Below are 19,429 nucleotides of genomic sequence, written 5' to 3' on the forward strand. Positions count from 1 at the left end.
ATGTAATCTTGATTACATTACTACGTTTGGAAATGTAATGTATGTAATATTTGATTACAGGATGATTACATTCTTTTGTTTGGTATATATTATTTTTTATCAGGAATGTAATTTGTATTATTATAAAATGATAAAAATGTCCTACGACCTCTACTAACGGTCGCCGCACTTCTACGGGAGCTTGCGGCAGCTATCGGCCGCCGGCGGCGGTCGACGATCGGCCGGGTCGGCTGCCAACGGTCAGTGATCGGTCGGCGGTCGGCGGGCGGCGGCAGCGGGCGTCGGTGGGCATATTCGGTATTTAAATTTTAATGAGACGTTGACCTCGTAATGTAATCGGATTACATAGCATTTGCTTTGTAATCCAGATTACAAAACTTCACTACATTTTGTAATCCAGATTACATTACATTACAAGCTTAAAAGTGAAACAAATAAAATAATCTACCTTGTAATGTAATTAGGATTACATTACAAGGTAGATTACGCCCTATCAAACGCAGCCAAGTAAAATACTGAAATTAAAAAGGACAATTCTAGTCGTTTTTTATTTGGTATTTCATTTTATTACTCTTCAATTATCAATCCGACAATATTTATATAATGTTACAGCAACTACAAATAATAACTACTCAAGATTATTTTTTATCAATATTAATTAATATTATATTATAATAAAGGGTTTTTTTATAATAAATGAAAAAAATGCCCATCACGATTCCTCCTTTTAATTTTGGTCCTAAATCTGAAAAGACAGCCTGGCTAGCGATTGATTCCAGCGTAAGAAAGCGTAACGGAGTCGCCACGCTTCACTATAAATGATACGCGAGCCACAAAGGCGAGTCCCTCGATCTCGATCCCTCGAACGCTGCTATGGAAGGAGCAGGCGAGGGGAGCGCGAAGGATAGGCTGGTGGTGGTCGGCGGTGGCATAGCCGGCGCGCTTCTCGCCAAGTCCATGCAATCCATCGCCGATGTAGTTCTGATTGACTCGTACGCATCTTTTCGCCCGATATTCCCCTTGGTTAATTTCAGAAAACCGAATCTTATGCTGGAATCAATATCCCTAGATAATATATCGTGATATATGTTTTTTTTTCAAAGTTGATCGTTTAGGATCGATTTGTGTCGGTCGCGCTGGATTTTGCCTCCATATACTTGAATCTCGTTTTCTGGAATTTACTTCGAACAGACGCCAAATAGGAGTGATTTGGGGGTGGTTTTCGTTTTAAATAGGGTTTCATCAAACTGCTTGCTCTTCCGGCGTATAGATTCATTGAGTACTTGGCTGCCTCAAAAAACGTCTTTGGCATCGGAGGCGTTTGCGAATGTAATTGAAATATTTGAAATTGGTCTCCTCGCATTTGAGTGTTTTAGGGATTATGAGTTAAATAATCTTATTTAGCGATAGAAAGATTAACATTTTTTGTAATTTTTTTTCTTTTGCGATCCTCATCCAAACCGGAAAACGCTTCCTTGAGAAAGTTGATCGCCAATTAAATTGGAGATCCAGTTCATCCACCTTGAATCGTCGTCTATTTTTGAATTCCATCTGTTTTTACTACAGAACGATTCCGCAGGAGTTTCTGTGATTTTATTGCCGTTTGATATCTATTATTAGAAAGAAACTAAAGTCTAACTGTTAGCTCAGTTAAATATAGCATCCACAAATTTTGCAAATTATGTGATCCTGTCCGAACGCTGAATCGATGGACGCTGGGCACGTAGCGCTCTCCCAACTGATGACGTGGCTCTCTGACTGACCGTATGGAGTTCCGGCGAACCTGCAAAGAAGTCGAGCCGGGAAGGGGTTCCCGGCGACGACCCTCCGACGCTCAAGTCAGGCAAAGGGAAAACAAGAAGGTGGCTCCAAGGATCGAAGATTGTGTACCTCCGGCGAAATCTGAGGGCTCTTATATAGAGCTATGGTGAGCTTGGTGCACACACATCGAGGTGGACACGTGTTCTGCACCGTACCTCAGTATGGGTTTGTCAGAAGAACATGCCTAACGCCATACTGCTACAGTCTGAGCACCTCCTTGATGGGACAGAAGAGTCTTCCATTGTACGATTCTGCGTATGGCTTGGTTGTTGAACATGCCTGCTGTCAGAAGATGATGTTCCACAATGTCCCCTTGCCTTTATCTCCCTTTTTCTTCCCAGAGCCGGGCCTCCAGCCGACCGGGTGTAGGTATCGTTCCGACCGGGAGGATTCCCGGTCGCAGGCCACCCCGCTTGGCCCTATTACTGCTTTACGCCTTGGCCGAGCGGGCTATCCGCCCGGCCGTGCGACCTTGTTCACCCTGATCGTCGAAAACCCGACTGTCCGTCAGGTTATCTTTGATTCCGTCCGGACCCGTTCGGCCGGTTGACCCGGCCCTTCTGACTCCTGACTCTTACGTGTCGTTGACCTTTTGCCCATGAGGGCCCCCTGACCTTATCGCCGGATCATTATGCATGATAAAATCTTGCTTTGCTGGGTTACCTGTCCGATGTCAACGTGCCTAATAAGCTATGGTTCTTCTGGCTATTGGTGTAACTCTTCTTTTCAAGTCATCAGAGCAAATACTCTCCATGCCTGAGTTCATAGACGAACTGGTGCATATACTATAGAGGATACCTCCCTTACATATTCATTGTTTTCTTAGACCATGTAAAATAAATGTATTGTCCCTGACATATTTCTTTCAACTAACATCATCAGGAAGGATTATTTTGAGATCCCATGGGCAGAATTGAGATCCATGGTCGAGCCTTCTTTGACAAGAAGATCACTGATTTCACACACTGATTATACTAGGGCAAGGGTTATAGTATCTTCGGCAACACATATCACTGAAAATCAGGTGTTTACAGCAGATGGTGGTTCCTTTACATTTGATTATCTTGTAGTAGCTACTGGTCATGCATATTCAACTCCCAGAGGCAGAGATGATAGGATAAAAGAATTTCAACTAGGTAAGTGTTTGCGATCCTTGCAATTTCTTTGTTTCCATTTTAAATTTCAATAGATATTTGGGTCAAGCATTTATCAACTGATTCTTGTGTCTATATATTAATTTCGTTCATGTTGATGTTCCATAATATCAAGTTATGTTGTGAACTTCTCCACACCTAAAACATGAATTAGATATTGCTTGCTGATTTGTTCGTTTAATATATAGATTCATCACACTTTTTTAATCAAATTTCATTATTATTTAATTCACCTTAAAGTTACATATTAGAATACACTTCAGTAGGCCTTACATGTTCACATGTTTTTATATCTAGCCACTTGTTTGATTGGAACAGATAATTCCACAATAAGATTTGAAAATTCATAAATTTAATGAATTCCAGAACAAGATTACTTTCCATGTCCCGGACACTATTTCAAATTTCATTATTTCCTATTGCTATTATCAAGGTTTACTTTAGTTTAATTTGTAACTGCATTTGTCAATAACACTGATAAGTTTGCCAATGCAAACTGATCTACAGTGGCATTTTTGAGCTTTTCTCTTGTTCTGTCTATTTTTGGGTGAAAGAAATTGAGTAAACACTGCAAGACCTATTCCCCCTTTTCCTTCCAGGCAAACCTTCCAGGTAAACGAGGAAACCAAATTCTTTCTATCATATGCATTGAGTTCATAGCCCATCTTTGGGAATTGCCTGGCAGTATTGGCAGTATCTGACTTCTGTGAAAGTACTCCAAAGTAGAAGATGTTCTAATTGTTCGCGATTCCTATTTGATGAGACAAAAATTTGTATTATATCCACCAACAGGTGAAGTCATTTTGTTCTATGGTTTTACTTTCCATCAATCCTCTTTTCAACTCAAAGAAATACTATATCGTGATTGGAATGCTGTTAAATTATAGAAGCCAAATTTGAGGAATGTTATGAACCAACATTCTGTGAAGGCTGTTGAGGCTTTACTCTACCTAAGATGGATTTGTAGAGTTTGGTACAGGAAAGTTTAGATTGCTATTGTAATTCTTTTCTAGACAGGTTTTGATAGTCCTAAATTGCTTGTAGGGGTAGCCTCTCAATTATGTGACCCAACTTCTTTGATTAGCGCATACACTAAAGGGCATAATTCATGTGGATGAGGGCTTTGATCTTGATACTTGTTATTCTGGCGATCACTGTATTGTCTGTCATTATCTAGAGAAATTAATTATGAAATACTGTAAAATCCCAATCATTCTTTTTATCCCATAGCGCTTGAACATGTATTACAATTTAGCAACAATTTTAATTATTGTTTTTTTGTTTTTGGGAGCATGACCATGACATTTAGGTTCCCCTGTTAAGGTAAACATAGTCATCATTTTTGTATTTGTTTTTCATGAAGGCCATATCTACAATACTTCATTGTTGAAATTCCTCATGGTAACTTCCTGCTCTGTTTCCTCTTATATGAGTTTGTTCAATTCTTTCCCCCCTTAAGTGATGTTTGTTTACTCTTACCATCCAAATGTCTTTCATTCAAAAGATCAGGCTTTTAATTTTGAAGTTAATATACATTCTCATCCACATTCTTGGTTATGCACATCGGTAGAAGAAGCACTTCATTGTATACTTCTCTGGTACGATAAAGATTTAAACTCAGTATGTTGTCTGATAATGTCGGCTGCATTCAGCTTGGATGAGAGGATATGTTGTGGCATACAAGCCACTTTATTTTAACAAAGATGAGTTTCATTGAATTTCTAATGATGGCTATTTTCCCTCACATTTAGACAACGAGAAGATAAAATCATCTGAATCTGTTTTAATCATCGGAGGCGGTCCAACTGGAGTCGAACTTGCTGGAGAGATTGCAGTAGACTATCCCGAGAAGAAGGTAACTCTTGTTCATAAAGGATCAAGGCTGATGGAGTTCATAGGGAGCAAAGCTTCCAAAAAGGCATTAGATTGGCTGACATTAAAGAAAGTTGAAGTTCTTTTAGAACAGTCAGTTGACTTGAATGCCATTTCAGAAGCAGATGGAGTGTACACAACATCATCCGGAGAAAAGATCACAGCTGACTGCCATTTTGTTTGTATTGGAAAGCCACTGGGATCATCATGGCTTCACGAATCCATCCTCAAGGATAGTTTGGACAAGAAAGGAAGGTTGATGGTTGATGAATATCTCAGGGTGAAAGGCCAAAGAAACATCTTCGCAGTAGGAGACATAACTGATGTCCCTGTAAGTACTCAATCAATCTTTCCTCAGAACTCATTTCTCAATTCAACAGAAAGTATGGATCGCGACTTATGCTAGGTTTAGTTCTTGGAGGACATAATAATTTTTTTTTGTCAAATTGCCTGCGTTAAGAATATCATCTTGCTCTTTCATTGATAGGAAATCAAGCAAGGGTATCTTGCACAGAGACACGCGGAAGTGGTGGCCAACAACTTAAAGCTGTTGATGAAGGGAGGAGCCACCGAGAAGAAGTTGGCCAAGTACAAAGCTGCTTATTCCATGGCATTGGTTTCTCTGGGTCGTAAAGAAGCTGTGGCACAGTTTCCATTTATCACCATTAGTGGCTGCTTCCCTGGGCTTATCAAGTCCAGGGACTTATTTGTTGGTAAGACCAGAAAATCTCTAGGACTCACCTCTTGAGCCAAACACTAACATCATCCTTGAAATATATTGTGATTTGCTCGTGCTATTGTGCTTAATTTTCTCACATAATTGACACTATCTTTATCTTGTATATCCATGTATCAGTGGTTTATTTTGGTTGTGTAAAATCGCCTTAGCATTGATTCTCTATGGCAACCTATAAAATAATTTTAAACGATTTTATATAGAATTTAGAACCATTAACTGCGCTGATATCTGAACTCAATCAAGACGATAATCCACTGTTCGCTCAGGTGGTGATGAGGTAGATTTAAAGGATTAGTTAAATTCCGGTAAATGCACGCTCCTTGTTTTTGTAAGCATTTATCTAAAAATAAAAATTCAGTCGTGTTCCAAGGAAATTGTATTTACTATAAAAAGAGTGTTTCACCTTATTAGTAGTTATAAAATGATATAATTATCCTTAAATATAATATTTTAGAGTATTTTCTTCCGTCACATGTATTAAATTCAGTACCGATTAGTAAGTTGTATGAATAAGACAAATGAGTGTCGTAACAATTATAGTTTCGTAGTTGTTATAATGTGATTATTATTGAACAAAATAGTCTATATTATAACAATTATAAAATCGTAATTGTTATAACGTGAATATTAGATGAATAAGTCAATTATGTATTGTTAACAATGATACTTTGCCCTAAAATCCCTAACATTTTCCTTAGTCTATGCGTCAGAAAAAATTTATTCTCACTCTTTATTTACCTAATTGCTCTTATTTTTTTTAGGTACAAAAAGTTCAAAATGAAGTATAATTTCTCCTAAATGCACTATATTTAAACTAAAATCTAGTATATTTTCTATCAAATTGAGCAAGATTTTTTTTCCACTTGACCAATCAATTGATATACTCGATTCTAGTTAAATGATGCTTAATTTAGAAGGAATTACATATCATTTTGAACTTTTTATACCTATAAAAAATAATGAGAGATTATGTTTTATAAAAATAATTGTATAATTTTTCTTAAATTCAGCACCATTTAATTAGAATCAAGTATATCAATTGATTGGTCTGCTAAAAAAGAGTCGTGCTCAATTTAATAGAAAATATATTAAATTCTAGTTTAAATACGCTGAATTTAGAAGAAATTGTACTTTATTTTAGATTTTTGTACCTAAAAAAGTAAGGGCAATTAGATAAATTGATGTGCATTAGGGAGTTGAAATAAAGAAAAGTTTGTATGCAGGGAATGAGAATAATTTTTTCTAACGCAGTGACTTAGGAGGAAGTTTAGTTTGCTTGCATGGAGTTTAGGATAATCTACCCACATAACAATTATGATTATAATGGTATCATTTTACATAGAAAGCACCATCTTTTTTTATTTGTGGTCGCAACGGTACTCCATCGGAATGGATGGAATTCGGTGTATTCTGATACAACGGCAAAGAAAATAAAAGAGACATGTTGGAATGAAAAAACTCTTATCATTGATGAAGAAAAAGAGCCTATAAATAGGCTTTATATCAGAACACTTCAACCTAGCATTAAACCATAACTCCTATATAATAGGATCACCCAATGCACTTTCTCAGACACGAAATCAAATAACTAAACGCCTAAAGACTCAGACAAACTAAGCCTCGGACAAACTACCAATGACTAGAACTTCCAATAAATATTATAAAATAAAATATTTAAATCTTAACACTCTCCCTTAAACTGAAATATGTAGAAATCAGTTTAAAAGAAAACAATAGCAGAACATGAACAAATTCCAAGTAGACCACGCAACCTTACAAATGTAGCCAACTTGAAAGGCTTGATCTGTATATCTACAACTTGATCTTCACTTCGATAATAAACCAGTTTGATTGTTCCATCATTGCTAAGATCTTTTAAAAAATAATACTTTACATTTATATGTTTGCTTCTGCCATGTAGCATAGGATTCTTAGAGAGTTTGATTGCTAAGTTGTTACACAAAAAACTATAGTAGCTTCAACTTGTTTGAACTGAAGCTCTTCAAGAATTCTTCTGAACCAGATAGCTTGACAAGCACAAGCTGTTGTAGCAATAAATTCAGCTTCTGTAGTTAATAAGGAGACAATTGGCTCTTTCTTAAAAGACCATGATACGACCCCTGTGCCCAACATAAAAACATAGCCTGAAGTGCTCCTTCCATCATCTTGATCTCCTGCATAATCACTGTCAGTAAACTTGAACAACTCTAACTTTTCACCCTTCTTGTAGAATATCCCAAAATCTTTAGTTCCTTGTAAGTAACGAAGGATTTCTTGGTGGCTAACAAATGTATTTCTGTTGGATTTTCCATATATCTACTTATTAAACTCACAAAATACATTATGTCTGGCCTTGTCGCAGTTAAATACATCAAACTGCCAACAATTTGCTTGTAAATTGTATTGTCCACCTTCTTCCCGTCATGATCCGTGTTTAGCTTCAAGCCAAACTCAGTTGGAGTGCTTATAGGATTGCAATCCTTCATCTGAAACCTGTACAAAATTTCTCTCACATACTTCTTTTGAGAAATAAAGATTCCATTAGCTAATTGCACTACTTCTATGCCAAGTAATGTATTATACCAAGATCAAACATTTCAAATTTAACCATTATAGATTTCTTGAATTCTTTAAACATGACATCATCAGTTCCAGTAAATATAAGGTCATCTACATATAAGCAGACAATGAGCAGTTTCTCCTTATCTCTAATTTTAACAAAAAGTGTGTGCTCATATGGACATTTGTAAAAGTATTCTTTAAAAAAATAGGCCTCAATACAACTATACTAAGCTCGTGGAGCTTGTTTTAATCCATAAAGGACTTTCTTTAATCTATACACTTTATGCTCATTTATGATCTTAATATGACTAAGGGGTTGTCCTACAAATACCTGTTCCTCGAAGTTTCCATGTAAGAATGCCAATTTGACATCTAGCTGGTAAATAGACCATGAGTTATGTGCCACCAATGCTATCACCAATCTGATTGTGTCATGTCTTGCAACGAGAGCAAAAACTTCTATATAATTGATCCCATATTCTTGCTTATATCCCTTAGCTACTAAGTATCATTTCTTTTAGCTCGTCAGCTTCACGATTTTCTTTTAGCTTTGTTTTGAAGACCCACTTTACACCAATGGTTTTGTACCCTTTCGGAAGATCAGTCAACTCCCAAGTATCATTTCTTTCAATGGCTTCAATTTCATCATCCATCACTTTACGTCATTTTGTATCTTTGACGACACTTTCAAAAGTTGTAGAATCACAATTTGAAAATAAAGCAAAATGAGTGATTGTATTTCAATTTCTATTACCTCATAGTCTTCTATCCATGCAGGCCTTTTCGAATCCGACGAAGAGATTGAGCTGTTGTATCAGTAGCTTCTGTTGCTGTTGGCAAAATTTCAGCAGCTATTGGACTAGCTTCTGATGAATTTTCAGGCATAAAGACTACTGATGTTGGCTCTCTTTCAGAATCATTATCAAAAATAACTTGAGTAGGTTGTTGCCTAATCCAATCCCAATTGTTTTCCTCATCAAAGGCAACATCTAGGCTAGTCACAATCTTTTTGGTTTGGATTAAATAATTTATACGCTTTGGATACTTCACTAACACCAAGAAAGACACATTTTCCCCCCTTATCATCAAGTTTCTTCCTTTTTTCATCCGGGATATGTGCATAAGCGATGCAACTAAAAATTTTAAAATAATCTACAGCTAGTTTCCTTCTACTCCAAGCTTTCTCTGGTGTCATATTTGGAACAACAAGTGTAGAACTTCTGTTCATGATGTGAATACTCCAATTTACTGCTTCAAGCCAAAAAGTTTTTGGAATTCTCCCTTTTGTCAACAAGCTTCTCACCATATTGAGGATGATTCTATTTTTCCTCTGTGATACACTATTTTGTTGGGGGTGTAAAAGTAGCTGTTAGCTCTCTTCAAATGCCATGAACTTTACAAAAATCTTCAAATTTGGTTGAGCAATATTCTCCACTACGATCCGTTTGGAGGGTCTTAATGGTGTTCCTTATTTTATTCTCTACACGAGCCTTGAAGATTTGAAATGCACAAAATGCTTCTGATTTTTCTTGTAAAAAATAAACCCAAGGTTTTCAAGTATAATATCAATGAAAGTAATTAAGTCCAGATAGGTTAACGGGCCGACTTGATATTTGGCGGGAAGTCCAGTTGGGTCTGCGGGACCTGACGATCAGCAGAAGTCCAGTTGGGCCTGCAATCTGACAACTGGCATGAAGACTTGGTAGGTGAAGAGGCTAGTCAAACTGACTGTAAGTTGGTAAGTAAAGGTAAGTCACTGGAGGAGAGTGACTCGATGAGGACTCACCCCGGTTGAGGGACAGTAGACATCGATCCAGTTTAGGTCCATTTCAGACCCCTAAACTGAGACCTTAACTAGCTTCTTATCTCGGAAAGACAGGGTCTAATTACTACTTAGTATTATTGTGCTAACACTTATCTTGCAGCTTATTATTTGATTTATTGGACTAACATGCTTTGCAGGGCAAGAAGAGCACAAAAAGCCTCGGGTGAACAGTACCCGAGGCACCTTCCAGGGGATGGAAGGTGCCTTCAAGCAGTGGAAGGCGCCTTGACACTGTTTATAGAAGGCACCTTCAATATATAGAAGGCACCTTGACATTGTTCATAGAAGGTGCCTTCAAGGCTTTTGAAGGTGCCTTCCACATCCTTTGAAGGTGCCTTCCACAATCTTTATAAGGACTTTTAGACCTAAGCTTCTACAACAACTTCCATATAAGCTTCTACGCGTCCATTTGAGGTTCTGACTGCTCCGACTTCATACTGTGACTCTTCTACGACACTGTTACACCTAACTACTGCCGAGGAGTCGATCGACATCGAGCCAAAGCTGATAATCTTTGAAGGTGTTGAGTAACAAACTTATAATTTGTGTACTTAATTATTTGCAAAAGGACAAGTGCAGTGTGTTGCACTTATTCCATCTTTCTGTGTACTCGATTTTCTTTTCCGGAGGTGCTGGAAAAGGTATTTTAGTGAATTACCCATCGAGAGGTCCACGAGACTTGGGTCTTGGAGTAGGAGTCGTCGAAAGCTCCGAACCAAGTAAACTGACCGAGTTTGCATATTTGTTTGCTTGTTCTTTTACTTCGCTTTCTAACTTCCTTTCTCCACTACGTAACTTTGCTTTTAAATTTGAAAAGAAAAGACAAGTTTTAAAAACCACGTGATTCACTCCTCTCCTCTCACGTGCGACTCGATCCAACAGATTACACCAACACTTACAAGCTTGTTTTTACAAGAACACAACAAGAAAGGTAAATATAAAAACAAATGAAAGTAAACAAACTTTACATATGAAATATTTGATTTAGAAGTTTGATTGTTGCTTTGGATAGCCTCTTAATGGTTGGAAATGCAATAATACTTTTCTCAAAAACCCCTAAGAATTAGCACCTTCAAATATCCACAAAACCCTCTTTTATAGGGCTGCATTCGGGCTAATTGTCACCAACCAATCGATTGGTAGAATTCACCAATCGATTGTCATTGAATCCAACCATTTAAACCCGCAGAACAGTTATTTTTTTACCTTACCAATCAATTGGTTGCTTACAATTGATTAAACCAATTGATTTAAAGCATCATGTTCACTGCTACTATGCCATCAATAGATTGTTGGAATTCATCAATCGATTGATATTATAGCAAAACTCAAAACCTAATCATTGTAGTAACCCTGAAGTTACTGTAGCAAACACTAATCACTATAGCAAACCATATTTTTTAGGGTTTAAGATTTGAAACAAACCTGTTATTATATTAGAAATCCTAGTTACTATAGCAAACCTTAAAAACACTTCAAAACCTCAATTTCGGGGTTTAGAGTCCATCGGTTGATCGATATGACTTATCAATCGGCTAATATTCCTCTTTCAACTTTACCAAGCTGAATTCTAATTTGGTTTGGTATCCAATTAACTTCAACCTACCAAGACTTTCTTTACTCAACATTCGATCAAACTTGATCTGCTTAGACTTTCGTCATCACCAAGTGTCCAGTTCTCCATGATTCATTTGGACTTTCTGTCTCATGCCAACTCCATGTTGGATTTTCGATCACCAAATGTCTGGTCCTCGATAACCCACTTAGACTTTTCTCTTGCCAACTTCCCGATGGACTTCCGATCATTAAGTGTCCGAACAATCTTGATCCACTTGGAAGTACAGTAAATTTGACTTTTCACAGTGCACAATTATGCTATCCATAACGCACATCGTATGCTACACAACTGCAAGCTGTTGAAAGTCATAAGACATCGACAGCATGCATCGTGCACTACGGCTAGGAGCATTCGCAGCACGCATCGTGTGATGTGGTTAAGAGCATTTGTAGCGCGCATCGTGTGATGTGGTTAAAAGCATTTGTAATGCGCATCACGTGCTATGGTTAACAGTATTCGTAGCGTGCACCACACGCTACGGTTAAGGGCATTCGCAGTGTGCACTGTGCTCTGCGGTTAACAACATTTGTAGTGCGCATCATAGTTAAAATATCATACAATTATCACTAATATTTATTTAAAATATATAATTTAAATTTAAAATTTAGACATTATCACAATTCATCCATCAATTAAAATAGAAATAAAAATTATAAAATACAATCAAAATGTGAATACATAATTTTTATTCATAGTTATATTACAAAGCTCACAAATTTCTCTAAATCAAGTACAAAAAATCATGAATTTCTAACCATCAAAGATTTCATTGTCAATAATATTTTAACACTGTTTTAATCTAATATACATCCAAATAATCCACTGGCCACAAATGTTCATGTCATTTTCAAGACTTTTATCTTAGCCTTCATCTCCAGTTTCATATTTATGATTTGATGTCGAGAAACTATGACCAACCTCAATATCTTCATCTCCAACTTTGCTACCACCATTTCCATCATGAACCATAGTATCCTCATTCTCCTGAGTGAGTAGCATATGACCCCTAGGTGTTTGAAACTGTAAAAGCAGCACAAGTCATATTTTTATAGTTATCAAATTGATACCTAGATTCAATTATGATCATAGATCCATGCAAAGATTTATCATGCATGTAATAGTCTATCCCATAGGGACATTTTCTGATCTTTCTTTAACATTAAAAGAATCATGAATGCGACAACTCAAAATAAAAGAAGCTTAAATGTCCAACCATCTTCACCAGATAAACAACTTTCATGAATGGAGGGATTGGAATAACTGTACAACTTAAAGCATTTACCCTAGATTTATCAGGATAGAAATGGTGAAAAAAAATACTTTGAGGGGAAATAAACTATAAACATAATAGGAAAATTTTAAAAAATATTAGTACATTCTTCGAGGATAAAGGAACAGATTTAGAAAGCAGTGTTTTCCTGCAGAAGAAAGTTAAGGAGAAACCAACCTTTTATATCAGGATACACAATGGTCTGGATAGTCATGTAGTTTGTATGGTAATATAATGGTTGTCTTCCTCTAAATTAGAATATGTTCCAAATTATTGACTCTAACTTCTTAAAAATTATATTACCAAATCTGACAGGAGTATGACCATCTAAATTATATACATTCTTAGGAATGAGGAATTTATTGAAACTTTTTTAAAATTTGAAAATGTGCCAGCTCTATACAAAACAATAAGCAAGATGAATAGAATAATGAAGTGAAAGTCATGAAGATTGAATTAACATATGATATTTTGATAAAGGATATCAGAGAAGAAATGAATCCAATGCCAACCCCTATATAAAAGCAAACACAAATTAGATATGGCTAAAAATAAGAAACTGAGGTACCTTAATATAGAGCCATTAACAAAGTGAGACAGAGTATAAAATGATCATTGCAAATTTATTATGAGCAATATTCCACTCACATAGAACATTACATGAAAAAAGAGTGCATTAGAGAAATAATTTTTTCATAAGTTTTGGGTTACTGATTCAGTAACTCATCGAGAAGAATTCATATTCAACTAGATTAAAGATTGTCTTTGAAAATAGATGTGATTATAACCTGCAGACATTGAGCCAACAAATGTCTTGAGAAACCTCAGTATAAACACAAGAAAGCTTTATCCTAAGGAAGCATGACTTTGAACGGATGACATGGTCCTAGAGTAAATAGATTCCATCAAGAAGTGAAAACATACAAGTGAGACACAATAAGGGAAATGCATCCTCAAGCCTATAAGCCAACCTATACAAGGAGATAGTGATATGCATTTCCAACAAAATAAAAATAAAATCACCGGAGATGTAAAAATTTCTAGCAATTTTAAACATACTAAAAATAGAATATACTGCATCATTTAAAACTAACTCTCCAAACACCAGGGCATATAGATTCACGTCAATAACAAGTTCCTACACAAAAAAGGAGAAGACAGGAAACCATCTGAAATAGAGTAAATCAACGATTAAACACAAGATGAATAGCAAACTAACAAATTTCCATATATGCAATCTATCTAATCTTAGCTGATAACAATTAGTAGTTGCATATTCAAGAAAATGGAGATGGAAAGCAGAGGAGTCAGATTGATCACTACCACTATTAGCTCAGAACTGCTGGTGTAGAGCTTGCTCAAGGGCATGCATAGTACGAGGACCAACATACTAATGATCAAGCTAAGGATCAAGTTGGTCGTTACCATGACAAGGACTGCAAACCTAGTGACTCGAGGATGAGCATCCCCCAACTCGTTCCCTATCCTCACACTGCAGTAAACAACCTCTGGTTGTTAGTGAATGATTCATGGAGATTAATGCGAGTGCAGTAGTCGTCAAACCTTGCGGCATTGCTCAAGTCGAGCATAATCATGAAGTCCCAATTCCAGTAATTCACACTGGAATTGATCACACTGCTAGTGAAGAATTGATATATAGGAATTGATAAGTTGTTTGGTCATTGATTACCATATAGATATGGCATCGAGTGAGATCTCCGGATTTGGGAGGTAGCTTGTGACCAGCACGAAACCTTGGATGTACCAAACCTCCAAGCTGTGATGAATGTTGGGCAAGGGGGAAGAGGAAAAGAGGGTGTGGAAGTTGGGGGGTTGACTTACACGAGCATGATGGCTGATGAAATAGTGAGTTTGAAAAAGAGCCAGATGTTGGTGAAGGCCTTAATGGAGAGGTCGGTACGGGTGGCCTTGCAAGAAGGGCTTGTAAGTGCCCCATGATTGTTTTGATGTAATCAAATAAGTCAAGTTAGGTCCTATTGTGTTTTGATATCCTTGTGTCTAAGTGTGTAATAACTTAAGAGCACAGGAAGTCGAGCAAAAGACGCAGCTAACCAAAAGAACAGCACGGGAGAGAGTCGACGGGCTCAGTGCGTCCGAGGGACAAGGCGCTACGGAAGAGTACGCTAGCGGACGAGAAGGAGGCGAGCGACGTTTTTGAGAGATGAGAAGTCGGAGAGGAAGGTTGCTCGAGAAGGCGGAAGATGGGTTCGAGTGAACCCTATTCCGGATGACCGAAATTATCAAAATGAATGGAGTTGGAGCGGAAGACCCGGAGGAAAAGTCAACCAGAGGTTGACTGTGCTCTAGGTGCCCAAACCCAGGGCCCCCTAGGCCCGCACCCTGGTTAAGCCGGTTCAGCCCGGTTTGGGCGCCTGGAGTAGGTCCAGGCGCTCGGACCAGAAACTTTATCGAAATGTCAGTTGTCACGATCCATTGAGACAAGGATAAAATTTTATCCCCCTCCAGGCGTCTGGAACCCTTGCAGGCGCCCCGATTAGGGCTATAAATATAACACTGATCCAAGAAGCTAAATACAACACTTGAAAATGATTCCATTTGAGTTTAGCTTTGTAATTATGAACTTTGATTGCTGTAAGAGGCTACTTCGCCCAAAGGAGATTTTTAGTGAGCTTTAATTTCCTTGAATTAACAATCCGCTGATTGCAAACAAGTAACTCTTTCTGTATCTCTTCCTTTTAATTAAGTTCTTAATTCTTTATGCAAGTGTTTATTTTAATCAAGCTATAAGTTTCGAGGAAAGTGTTCTGTTTGAATTTATTGTGAAGGCTATTCATCCCCCTCTAGCTGATCGCAAGGGACCTACAATTAGTATAAGAGTAGGACACTTCAAGAGGGCAAATCGCCGATCGAAGCACAAGAGATGGCCGGATTGAGCATCTATCTACCAAAGTTCGAGGGAGAATTCGTGAATTGGAAGAAAAAGATGGAGGTATTCTTTAAGATAGATTTTGATTTATTACTAATTATAAAATTTGATTTTGTAGCACTAGAGGGCAAAAAAAAATACCAATAGACAAAAAAGGAGCAAGCCGACTTCGTGGCAAACGACAAAGCAGAGTTTCATCTGCTTAGCATCTTACCACCTTAAGAAGTCAACTGGATTAGAGCCTACGAGTCAGCTAAGGAGTTCTGAGAGAAATTCTTGGAACTACACGAAGGGACCTCGGAGGCAAAACTAGCGAGACATGATCTGCTCTGAAACCAGATCAGTAACCTTCTATTAGAAGAAGGCGAAAACGTTGCACACCTCCATTCAAGGATCAAGAAACTCATCATTAGACTCACAAATCTTGGAGAAAATGTAACCAACCAAAATTTGCTAAGGTACACACTTAACGCCTTTCCTAGGACTTCTGAATAGGTATCCTTAGTAGATGCATATTACATCTCCAAGGATCTAGAGGTAAGTACTTTAGAAGAATTATTTTCTATATTTGAAATTCATAAAACTAGATGTGCAGATCTAAAGAAGGAGCCTAAGTACAACATTACCTTAATGGCAAAAATGGATGAACCTAAATTCGAAACGCCCCTCGACGATGATGATACAACATTCATGATAAGAAAATTCAAAAAGTTGTTTAAAACTAATAAGTTTAGTCAAATGTAGGATAAAAGAAGATGAAGAAAGATAAGATGTTATCACTACGATGAAGAAGGGCACGTCAAAGACAATTGCCCCAAATTGAAGAACAAGGAGAAGAATAAGAAATCGATTTAGTCAAAATATAAAAATCTAAAAGCGACGTGGGACGAAATGTCGTCAGAGATCAAAACCCAAGCCAGACTTGCATTGATGGCAAGTCACCAAGAAGACAACGAAGCAAGCTCTTTTGCAATGAACATCGAGATCATTGATGAAGGAGGAGCAACATCAGAAAAATGCATCTCTACAGGGGGAGCATCAGAAATCGACAAAATAAGTCAAGTACGATCTCTACCTCCTGACCAATTATTTAAATTCATAAAAATATTGTCAACAAATGCCTGTAAATTAGAAATTAAAAATAGAAAATATAAAAAATAAAATGATGAATTAAAACTATTCTTAGCAACATCTTGTCGATTATAAGATTTTGACAAGATAAAAATTGAAAATGAAAAGCTGAAAATAGAAATAAATTTTTTTAAAAATTTTGCATGCTCACATGTTCAACCAGCTCAAAATTAATTAGGACTTAATTGGTATTATAGATATCATAAGAATCAAATCAGAAAACTGTTACCAAAGCATATTCCTAAACAATTTTTAATTAACCCAGTTGAAAGGAACCTATTTTGGGTTCCAAAATCATGCATAAATTATTTTTTTTTGTATATCGTATTTTTTACTATCAAATAAATTTCTTTGCATAATTTCTGTTAGAAATTAATTAGAATTTAATTTTTTTGAAAAAGGAAATAGATTTTTATTTAAATATGCTTAAAATCAATTCAATTTTTGTGAAAATTTTATTTCAGCTTTGGATATTTATGCTTAACAGTTACAAAAATTCTTAGAATTTTTGAATAATTAAAAATAATTTTATTTTTTTAAATGGTAAAAATCTAGATTTTTGAAATTTAAATGTTCATGATTTTTATGGATAACAATCACCTTATTTTTATCCTTTAGACTCTGATTTAAATTTATTTTTCATGGAATACCCCATTTTTAATGTGATCAAAGGGGAGAATTAAAAATTAAGTCTAGGGGGAGAGTACATTTTTTTTTTGAAAATCATGCACTTGTAATTTTTTTTTACTGTTACTTGTTTGTGATTTACCCTAATTTAACTTGGGTTGCTCACATAAAAAAGGAAGAGATTTTAAGTATCCCGTGGTAGTTTGGATGTGATCAACAAAGTCAAGTTAGGTCATGTTGTGTTTTGATATCCTTGTGTCTAAGTGTGCAGGAACTTAGGAGCGTAGAAAGTTGAGTGAAAGCAGCTAGCCAGAAGGATGGCACGGGAGAGAGTCGACGGGCTCAGTGTGTCCAAGGGATGAGGTGCTATGAAAGAGTACGCTGGCGGACGAGAAGGAGGCGCGTGACGTTTCTGAGGGATGAGAAGCTGGAGCGAAAGGTTGTTCGAGAATGCCGGAAGATGGATTCGGGTGAGCCCTATTTTGGATAGTCGAAATCACCCAAGCGAGCGGAGTTGGAGCGAAAGACCCGGAGGAAAAGTCAACTAAAGGTTGACCGTGCTCATGACGCCTGGAGCTATTCTGGGCACCTAGACCGCTCGGACCCAGGGCGCCCCAGCCTTGCACCCTGGTCGAGCCAGTTCAGCCAGGTTTGGGCACCCGAAGTGGGTCCAGGCGCCCAAACCAGAAACTTTATCGAAATACCAGTTGTCATGATCCATTACGACATGGATAAAATTTTATCTCCCTCCAGACACCTGGAACCCTTCTAGGCGTCCCGATCGGAGCTATAAATATAACCCTGATCCCCAAAGCTAAATACAACACTTGAAAAATGATTCCATTTGAGTTTAGATTTATAATTGTGAGCTTTGACTGCTGTAAGAGGCTACTCCACTGAAAAGTGATTTTTAGTGAGTTTTAATTTCCTTGGATTAGTAATCCGCTGATTGCAAACCAAGTAACTCTTGCCGTGCCTCTTCCTTTTAATTAGGTTCTTAATTCTTTATTTAAGTTTTTATTTTAATTAAGATATAAGTTTCGAGGAAGGTGTTTTGTTTGAATTTATTGTGCAGGCTATTCACTCCACTCTAGCCTACCGTAAGGGACTTATAGGGCTGAGAATGATGTAGAGCCAGGTGGAGAGAACGAGCACCCACCAAGAGATGTTGAGAGTGATGGAGGTGCCAAGGAGGTCAAAGTCAAGGATGAAGACAGTGAGCCAGGAGATGAGGATGTTAAAGAGGAGAACAACGATGGTGATGATGACCATGGGGTTGATGATGTTATAGGCCTACAACAACAGCTGCATTGGGCAGTAAAGGACGAAGGCGATACGCTGAGGCAGGAAGCCGTGGGAGTAGACCTAGCCTATCTCTACGATTGTGTCCTACTGGCCAATGGTGTAGAGGAAGGAGTTGGAGAATAGTGAGTTCGATCACCCGATCCCTCTCCCTTCCCATGGAACCCGAATTTGACCCCCAATCGCATCGGCTACCTTCTCTACCATGGCTCCATTGGAATCGAAACCCTCCCCATTCTTTGGCGCCTCCTCCTCATTCCCGTCTTCAAGGATAGTGTGAAGGTTGTCTCAACGTCAGGGACAAAGGAGACGAAGGGCAGAGAGGAAGACGAAATCGAAGACACGAAGGGTGGCGACATAGGAAGGGTTTCGCGAATTAATTATGTGGGTGAGATAAGTTAAAAAAGTATTATTTATTTTTAACTTTTAACATCGCACTTTATGCGCGCCGTTAATATTTATATTTGTAAAAAAGTTTATTAACATCATATTTTTCTGTACACCGACATTTATAAAAATATAATACTATTCGCAGCATACTTAATTGGATACATCATCAAAATTATTATTAACATCAAGCGCGCGCCCTAACCATGCGCC

At 37.3% G+C, this 19,429-nt stretch overlaps 1 protein-coding gene across 1 annotated transcript; it reads left to right on the forward strand.

Annotated features, from left to right (window-relative positions):
* Positions 1-764: 764 nt before the first annotated feature.
* On the forward strand, positions 765-5,741 carry LOC122006682 (ferroptosis suppressor protein 1-like). Its single transcript, XM_042562268.1, has 4 exons — positions 765-992; positions 2,704-2,957; positions 4,727-5,178; positions 5,335-5,741. Exons 1-4 carry the CDS (start codon positions 874-876, stop codon positions 5,593-5,595), a joined length of 1,086 nt encoding a protein of 361 aa, XP_042418202.1. The 5' UTR covers positions 765-873; the 3' UTR covers positions 5,596-5,741.
* Positions 5,742-19,429: the final 13,688 nt, after the last annotated feature.

The sequence above is a fragment of the Zingiber officinale genome, chromosome 7B, assembly GCF_018446385.1.
Source record: "Zingiber officinale cultivar Zhangliang chromosome 7B, Zo_v1.1, whole genome shotgun sequence".
Taxonomy (NCBI): Eukaryota; Viridiplantae; Streptophyta; class Magnoliopsida; order Zingiberales; family Zingiberaceae; genus Zingiber; species Zingiber officinale.